At 41.5% G+C, this 9,622-nt stretch overlaps 1 protein-coding gene across 2 annotated transcripts in view; it reads right to left on the reverse strand.

Moving 5' to 3' along the window:
- Positions 1-8,278, reverse strand: part of DBX2 (developing brain homeobox 2) — a 34,585-nt gene extending 26,307 nt beyond the window's left edge. For both annotated transcript variants that reach the window (XR_004286923.1, XM_032347958.1), the window contains exon 1: positions 7,646-8,278. Coding sequence is in view for 1 of the 2 variants with exons in the window: in XM_032347958.1 (XP_032203849.1) it covers positions 7,646-8,066 (421 nt within the window). In the remaining variant the exon portion in view is untranslated. The remainder of the gene's footprint in view (positions 1-7,645) is intronic.
- Positions 8,279-9,622: the final 1,344 nt, after the last annotated feature.

Consider the following 9,622-nt stretch of genomic DNA (forward strand, 5'->3'; position numbering starts at 1 on the left):
GCTTTTGCAGTATGTGTTTGAAAGTCAGATGCTGACTGTAATCTCTGTTCTTATTATGAAATGAGGAAACAGAAGCTCAAGGAGCTTCTGTGAATTATAATTATATAAGCAATAATATAAAGACCTTAGACATGAATCTAGGCTTTAAAATTATGGAAATGCTGCTAAAATCAGCTCATAACACTGTATTGTTAAATTTACTCAACTTGCCATTTTTGCTTTGGAGGAACTGTTGGCAAATTTTACTTTAAAAAATACTTTAGGCTTGGGGCGCCTGGGTGGCTCAGTGGGTAGGGCCGCTGCCTTCAGCTCAGGTCATGATCTCGGGATCCTGGGATCGAGTCCCGCGTCGGGCTCTCTGCTCTCTGCTCGGCAGGGAGCCTGCTTCCTCCTCTCTCTCTCTCTCTCTCTCTGACTACTTGTGATCTCTGTCAAATAAATAAATAAAATCTTTAAAAAAAAATACTTTAGGCTTTGCAGCCAGAGGTCTCTGTTGCAACTATTCAATGTGTGATGCAAAAGCACCTACAGAAAGTACATAAAGAAATAGGACTGACTCTTTTCCTGCTTTAAAAGGTATTGTTTTGGGGCGCCTGGGTGACTCAGTGGGTTAAAGCCTCTGCCTTCGGCTCAGGTCATGATCCCAGGGTCCTGGGATCGAGCCCCGCATCAGGCTTTCTGCTCAGCAGGGAGCCTGCTTCCTCCTCTCTATCGGCCTGCCTTTCTGCCTACTTGTGATCTCTGTCTGTCAAATAAATAAATAAATAAATAATCTTTTAAAAAATAAATAAATAAAAAATAAAAAGTACTGTCTTTTGGTTTCAGATCCAATGTAACTATAGAATTGGTTCAATACATCTAAACTCAATCCAGCTCTAGGATAGTCTCTTTAAGAAATATGGCACCAATCATGGTTTTTATTCTTTTAATGTACAAAAACCTCTTCAAAGAATAACCTAACACCTTCACATATTTTAATTTTTTTTTTCAGAGTAGAGAGAGTACACTTGGCATGTGAGAGTGGGGTGGGACAAACAGAGGGAAAAAGACAGAATCCTAAGCAGGCTCCATCTCATGTTCCTGGGACCGTGACCTGAACCAAAATCAAGAGTGAGACACTTAACCAACTGAGTCAACCAGGCTCCTCCACATATTTTAATTTTAAAAGTTGTCAGAAATTTAACATTCTAAAGAACAAGAAATTTTGAGTCTTACCAAAAGGACTGGTAAAAATGTATCATATATCGCATATTTTATTTCTGACAGCCACTTTGAGTTAATAAAATTAAGGTTGTTATGGCAAGGTGACTAAACGTGAAAGAAGAGTGAAAAACCCAATTCATCATTGGAATATCGATAATCAAGAAGTCAATTAAGTATTCAGTAATATAGAAAAAGATGTGAAGTTTTTTTTCTTTCCTTTCCCCAGATGCTTTTGTTCTGAAACAAAAGTCTAAAAGCTTCAGAGGCTTTTTGATCTTTGACTTCAGAGAGAATTTTAGTGCCTTCAGTTTACTGTTCACATAGCTCACAAAAATGTGCCCCTGAAATATTCCCAACTAATAGCTGGTTGACAAAATGAATAATGCTATTAAAAATAGGATCAGTTATGGTGACTTTATATAAAGTGATGAATCACTCAGCATTGCCAAATCAAGTACTGACTGGAGGCTAAAAAGAATAAAAGGGAGAGATTTCATTAAAAGTGGAAACATTACTGAAAGTAAAATAAAATGTTTTGGAATAAAATATACAAGGGTCTGGTAAGCATAATATACATTAAGGCAAAAATCCAATTTCTTACTAAAAGAGTGTAAAATAGAAAAGCATGATCTAATGAAGTCTTAAATAAGGATTCTAACAAGCATTCCTAGATAAAAATCATACTGTTTCTTTTTCCAATTTGCCTTTTTATTCCTGACAGACTCCAGGTATATTCAAATGAAAATTTATGCTTCTTAACTGGTTTAAAAACTGTGTACTTTCACTATTTAAAAAAAAAACTGTAATTAGGAAAAATAATTTAAAACCTCTGTTAATCCAAGACTAAGCAGAAAAACATTGTATTAAGAGCTACAAATCAAGTTCCCTGAAAGATATAATAAGGGGCACCCAGTGGCTCAGTCAGTTAAGTGTCTGCCTTTGTCTCAGGTCATGATCCCAGGGTCGTGGGGTAGAAATCTGCTTTGGGCTCCCTGCTCAGTGGGGAGCTTGCTTCTCCCTCTCCTTCTCCCCCTGTCTGTGCCTGTGCCCTCTCTCTTTCTACCTAATAAATAAAATCTTTAAGAAAAGGAAAGATATGATAAGACAGTATTTTAAAGTCATAAACCATAACAACAACAGAAACAGGGTGGTGAAAACAGGCTGAGTGAGGTGTAAATGAAATACTTACCAGCCCCCACAAACCTAAAGACACGTTTGTTTAAATATGTTAAAGATAAGAACATTTCACTTCTGTAAAAACTTGCATAGCAAAACATCTAGAAGTATTATGAATACATCTATTACTTGTATTGCTTCCCTTACTTTCATGCTGCTCTCATTTCTATTATTCAGCAGCAAACCTAAGCATAAAGTGATTTCTTAAAGCAAAGGAGACTTTTTTCTGGTGGGCACAAGAACAGAAGGAAGGAGGCACACTCAGAAAGTGATACAATGGAATTTAATTCACAGCTTCAGTTCCAATATCTGAAGCCCATTTATGGCAAATAAATGTATATAAAATCACTGTTGACAACCAATATCTGAAGCCCATTTATGGCAAATAAATGTGTATAAAATCACTGTCGACAATCCTTTTAATTCGCCCACAACATATGGCATCCTTTGGCTTCCCGCACATAACTCTGAACTCTCTGAATCCTATGTTTACTTATGCATAAATGTGTACACAATTTTCTGGGCATTCAAACCATCGTGCCTCTTAAAATAACCCTCAGATCTCTTAAGTCAATAGGAATTTAGGGGAAAGTTCTAAAATGTTCCTACTTGCCTGCTCATTTACTCCTGTTTTATTATTAAACCTCAATAGCTTCAATCCTGTTAACAGACTGAGATTCCTTGTTGTTAAAGTGGAGTAGAGAAGGTAGAGAAGCATATGTTAGGGGTTGGGATTGGGATAGGTACTACAGTCAGAGGCAAATTAAATGCACATAAATTGCTACGCCACTGTAGCTCCAACTCAGGAATTATTCTGTAAAGAGGGTGGCTTACTGAATCACTACTAGAAGGGAAGGGACTGTCTATAGTCTGTCGGTTCTCTTCACAGCAAAAATCTCTCCATGAATCTGAAGCAGTTCATTAACTTGGGGAACACAGAACAGTTTGTTCAGAGCTGATTCTCATGAACTGTATTAAGTTATTAATATGTTAATATAAATCCAAAGACACGTTAAGAAGATAGAAAAAATATGTACATGTAGTAAGAACAGGCAAAGTAAGAATATCTGCAAATTCCATCAAAGGATGGTTGGGGTGATGGTCTGAGCAAGGAACCACTGGAATGGGGTCCATCCTTACCCTTCTCTGGATCTCCATTCTCCACCCTGGTTCAGGGTCAGCATCACCAACATTTAAGATGCTGTGATTTTAATTTGCCAGAACAAATCTAAAGCACAGTGGTAGCAAAAATAAGTGAAAAACTCTGGCTTAATAAATTAGATCACAAAGTCTTTAAGCAGGCATAGACAAAACTAAGTGCAATTAATGTAAGACAGCATTATGGATTAACAGGTAAATAGTAACAGGAATTGGGAGGTGGACAAGAAAACTAGAGCGCACATTAAGTATTAATGGTAAGAAGGAATCCTAACAAGGGGTCAGTAAAATGCCATGGATCTGGTACCTTTCCTATAGTATATAGTAAAACTTCCTTGACAAAATTTAAAAAAGAAAGAAAGAAAAGACTCACCTATCTAGAAGAAACAATTGCTTTCTAATCCTTTTAAGAAGTAGATTTAATAATAAATAACATTCAGGAAATTATCTTTATGTCAATTTTTTAATGTTTAAAATAACAAATGTCATTAAAAAGCAAGGCCTATCTCCACTTATTTTTTTTTCCTCAAAGATTCCATTTATTTATCTGACAGAGAGAGAGATCACAAGTAGGCAGAGAGGCAGGCAGAGAGAGATGTGGATGCAGGCTCCCCGCTGAACAGAAAGCCCGACGCAGGGCTCCATCCCAGGACCCCAAGATCATGACCAGAGCCAAAGGCAGAAGCTTAACCGACTGCGCCACCCAGGTGCCCCTCCACTTATTTTTGAATAAATCTGGTAACATAACCAAGATAAATTTAAATTTTTCAGCTTTTGACATTTCAAAGTTCTCTTTTATATAAAAAAGTGAATATTTTAATCTAGCACAATAGTCACCAAATAATGACATACATGAACTTTTGAGGAAGGCTGTCTGATGATTCTAATTTACTTGCAAAACCTCCTGGTTTCCCCTAATAAACTGTAACAGATCCAAAGATTCAACCCTGAAGGTAAACTATTTACTACCTTCTATTGCACTAAATGTGCCGGTCTAGAGCCTTGAGGAATGCCCTTTGATTTTTAAGGTTTTTATACTACTCTATATAAACCACTTGATGACATATAGCTACAGAGTATCTTTTTCCTACTCGGAATACTCAGATCACTTTTCCGGAATGAAGCACTGAGAGCCATCCTCTCATTTATTACCTGTAAATCCCTGTTACTGTCTAACTGTCTCCACCTTGCAGATCCTCAGCAAGATGAACAGGGAAGGCCAATTTCTTTCCTTCTGGGCTCAGACATAAAATCACAATTGATTTATTATTGCAAAGCATGTAATTGGTTATCACTAGTTTCTGATATTCAATGAAAGACTAAAATAAGGAATACGAAGATACAGGGTAATTTTTTTCTTTTTCACAAGTCCACAGAAGTTTTCACTGTTACTTCTGACAAAAACAAAATTGGTAAGTGAAGTAAATCACTGTAGGAAAAAAACTGGCCTACTAGGAAGATTAAAGTAGCTAACAGTTATGAAAATACTTGGTAAGCCACAAAGCAGTATGAACGTGGAATATAAGCTCCACAAGGGCAGAGACAGTCATCTGTTTTGTGCACTGACTGTCCCAGTGGCCTAGGACTGAGCCTGACACATGGGAGATAGTTGATAAGCATCTGCTGCATGAATGAAATATGTGGTATAATTAAAAATGGGTAACAAAGATAATGAAGCAGAAATTGCATGCAGGGGCAGAAGTCCTTTAGTTAAATGGTTCTGTAGCTCACCAACACACCAATTAATAGAACTCTGGGCTTTTTTCATTCGACATTTGTGTTGGTACGCCCAACGAGTTAAGGTTGAAAAAGAAAAAAAAGCAAGTAGTCAATATGCTGAAATGATTAAAGATAACATTTTTTGGTCCACTCCAAAGTAAGTGTCTGAAGGATCAGAAGCAGTCATTTGCTGACATTTCAGAAAGAAATATAAAGAAATCCTGTTATCTTTCCAAAAATGGTAGTTCTCTCTCCTCTGTATTCTCTACAGAACATCAATCATTATGTCATCAGTCAGCTAATTTTCAGGTGATAGTAACCTTGTCAGTACTCATTATAACTTCATAATTCTACCGTAGAAAAGAATTCCCACAACATTCGGTAGGACAAAAATCTGTCACTTAAATAAAACTAGGGCAATGTTCAGAAAACTACATTCTGTGTCAAATTACAAAGATAAATGAATGTAAATGCTGGTTTTAAGCAGCATATTTGTAGGAACAAATAGAGAGCGCTTTAATTTTCTTAAGATACTTCTCTAGATTCAAAACTTAAATGCACTCCTATATTTTTTTAAATAATCAGTTATTTGTTCAAATAAAACCCAGGAGAATATCATACCTTCAATGAGAACTAAGTAAAATATTGGGAAAATATATGCTTAAACTATATTAGAACACCTAAAAGGGAAATATAAATTCTTGTTCTCTTATTCTAAAAAGCATTTTTGCATTTTGACACTTTAATAAGTGTACAAGAATGATTATATCCTTCAAAATTTTTAAAAATGTAGTTAGGAGTACCTTTACCCAATAATTGCAATATTTCTAATGAAACAGATACACAAAATTCTTTTCCGGTTATTGAAATATCTGTGCTTGATTTGCATTTGGTTTATTTAAATTTAATCTGTAAAATGCACAAAGGTGAAAATTAAGTAAATTTCAGTGGTTGAGTAGCCAATCATAATCAGGACCAATTTAAAAATCTTTAAAAATAACTTCAATGAACTCAATGCCAAACCACTAAAAGTTATGCAAATCACCAATCTTTTTGAAAATGTTATTTTTCATGACCCAACATTATTTACTAACTCTTACTTAGGTGAGCCGGCTATATACGTTTCTAATTTTCCAAATACTTCAGAAATAACAGAGTGGCCCAAATTTCCAAGGAACAAAAACCCTGCCTTTAACTCTATATTGTTCATTTCCCAAGATGAAAAAAGTCTTCCTAGAGTTTAGGTTTTGCACTATATGAATAAGACCGATGCTCATATAATTATATTTGTTCCATTCTGTTAGTAACCATTTCAAACTGAAAGACCAGGACAGGTTCTAAACATGTTAAATTCTATAAAGCCATTAGCAATAAATTTGATCCGGCAGTTTGCTGGGACAATGGAATCTGCTGAAAAAGCGTCTATTAGTCATTCTGGACAAACCCATCGGGATTAAAAGAATGAGTTAAGATCGTCTAAGGACGCAGCGGAAAAAAAAATTAATCCAATTGGATCTCAGCTTCTGAGTTTCTAAGAGACTTTCCTTTTCTCACTGCCCATTTCGGCTGCCACTCCATTCGCTTTAGCTAATATCTGACTAAGCCGTTCGCATCCTCTTCCCAATCATACCACTTGGATTTTATCCGAAAATGAAAACAAACCAAAACTGCCTTTCTCTGGGTTAGAAAATTCCTATTTATTGGTGAATCTCCTATTCCAGGTGCCAATTCAGTTGTTTCGGCTCACCACAAAGAAAAAGTCGGCCTTGCGATTTCCTTGCGCCTTAGTAATCCAAAATATTAAGAATGGGGAAAGTCAAAAGTTTGCGCAACTCTGCTTCCAAAGATCTTTGCGAGCGTTCCTGGACATCGCCAACAGTTTGAGAAGAAAAAGCCCCCAAAGCGGGCCTCGAGAGCTTCTCCTTGCCAAAAACTTCCCGGGGAGCTACTGTCGCGCGGCCTCCAGGACAGCAGACCGCGGGCAGAAAAGCTCAACTTGGGAAACCCCGTGAAATTGGTCCAGCGAGCCCAGAGATCTTGGGGACTGGGGCTGCCCTTTCCCGCTAACCCAATGAGGTGCGTTCAGGGTTTCTCCGGAAAGGCCTGAAAATCAAGGTAGCCCTACCACTTGTTGAAAGGAGACCGAGAGGAAAGGGGTGGCATGGGATGGGGGAGGGGAGGTGTCGCAGTCAGTGGTGGTACCTTCTTCACCCCCGAAGTGGCATCTCCGCTAAAGCTCGAGAAGCTCTAGAAGGTCCCAGGCCAGAGCGGATTCCTGCGCGCTGGGGTCGGGACTCCCTTGACGCAGGGCGCACCGCGGAGCGCCCGGATCCCGGTCCAGCGGTGCAGGAGGCGCCGGGCGCGGCTGGGGAAGGAAGAGCTAGCTCACCTGGGGCTGAAGGCTGGAAGGTACAGTCTCGGTCCGCCGGGGCCCGGCCCGGCAGCCTGGGGCCGTCCGCCGAGGGGCTGAGCACTTGAAAAGCCCAACGCGTGCCGTACGGCGCGCCGGGGGCGCTGACTTGTTCCGCCGCAGGGCACAGCTTGAGGGGAACGGGGCTGGCCGGCAGGGGCCGGACCTGCGCGCGGGCGGCTGTGGCGGCGGCGGCGGCGACTAGAGCCGACGCGGGGCCGTGGTGCGCGGGTGGCTGCAGCCCGTGCGGCGGGGCGCCCCCAGCCCGCAGCAAGTTCTCGATCAGGAAACTCTTGCCCAGGTTGCCAAAGCCTGGCGCTGTGGGGAAGTTGAGGAGCGCGGAGGACGCTACCACGTCCCAGTACGCGCCGGCGTGGGCCGCCACGGCGCTGGGGAGCATAGTGCGGCCGCGGGCGCGCCCGCTTCTTGCTTCGCGCCCCGCACGGGGCCCGCGCCGCCGCCTCCGGTCGCAGCCTTCCGCAGAACTGGAGCGCGCTGAGCCCGGGAAGAAGGAGAGGGCACCGAGGACGCCGGCAGGCTCGGAACGATATTATTTATTTGGGTTGGGCGGTTTTTTTTTTTTTTTTTCCAAGGATGGGAGGAGTGAGTGTGGGAGGGGGGAGCTGTGCGTGTCTCTGGCCCGCGGCGTAGGCTCTGGGGGCGCCGGAGGAGTCCCTCCCGCTCCCTATGCAGATCCGGACTTTTCTTTTTTTTCTCTAGAAGGCTGGAAGGTGTGTCTAGCCCATCCATTCATGTCACCCGGCCCACAAAGTGACAGACGCGGCCAACAATAAGGGCGGCCCGGAGAGTCTGAGCTTTGGCAAAGGGAGGGGACGCAGAGCGGGAGGAGGTGGGCGTGGAGGCGACGTGAACCGGGCGCGCTCGCCCGGTCCCCACGGCCGGGGCCTTGGCTCTAGAGCCCACGCAGCTCCCGGGGCGCGAGAGCGCGCGGCCGCGGAGAAGTGCCCCGAGGGCGGGCGACACTCCCTTCTAGAGAGCGCTCGGTGTACCACCTGTTGGTCGACTCCCGGCTCTCCAATGTTGATGCCACTTCTTCAGGAATGAAGGGGAGTCCAAGGGAAACGAATAGTTGTCACTAGTTTCTTGAAGGGCTGTAGTCATCAGAGAAAGTTGCAAGTGTTACTGAGACATCGGGGTCTCACAGATGAGAAGGTTTAAAAAGTGGGTTGCATATGAGATGTGCCCTCCGCGCCCCGCCCCGCCCTTTAAGGCAAAGGAAATGAGTTTTTCTTGAAGACCTTTAAAGAAGTTTCGTAGTTTCTAGTAACATTTTAATAAGATTTGACTTAGGAATCACTCCAGAAGAAATGTTCTAATAAATTTTGACCTAGAGAAAGGGATCTTAGTTGGAGTTGGCTAAATGGTTGGATCCAAAACCCAGGAAGGAAAGCACCACCAAGTTTTCCTAACACACAGACCAGGATGAGAATTACTCAGGATTACAGCTGCTCTCCCCTCCCTCCCCCGTAGAAATCTGGGCAGTTTCCAATTTATTAACAGCCTGCTAGAGACTGGACAGGCAAAAGTCTGTGTGTAGTTAAAAGTTCCTTTAACCACAAGGCAATTTAAATCTCCTCATTTTAGAAACTGTAGCAATGGAATTTTAAAACTGTGACTTCTCTGTCAATTAACAATTCCCATTGCTACTCTCCTGTGCAGATTTAGATGAATTTACTTAAAATAAAAATTTTAAAGAATGTCTGAAAGGTTTGGGGTTGCACATATGGTTTTCCTTTTTATCCTAATAGTTTTAGTTTACTTAAAAGCTGGCCAGGGTTGCCAGGCTAGTGAGATAAATTTCCTTTAAAAATTCACCTCCTTGATTTGTGTTTCATTTACACTAGGAATGTCAAAAGCTTTCTAGAAATCCACTCACTCTGCTGCTGCTAAATGGAGGGGACGTTATTTGAGAGGGTGGTGTATGTTACTAACATT

This window comes from Mustela erminea, chromosome 6 (assembly GCF_009829155.1).
Source record: "Mustela erminea isolate mMusErm1 chromosome 6, mMusErm1.Pri, whole genome shotgun sequence".
In the NCBI taxonomy this organism is placed as follows: Eukaryota; Metazoa; Chordata; class Mammalia; order Carnivora; family Mustelidae; genus Mustela; species Mustela erminea.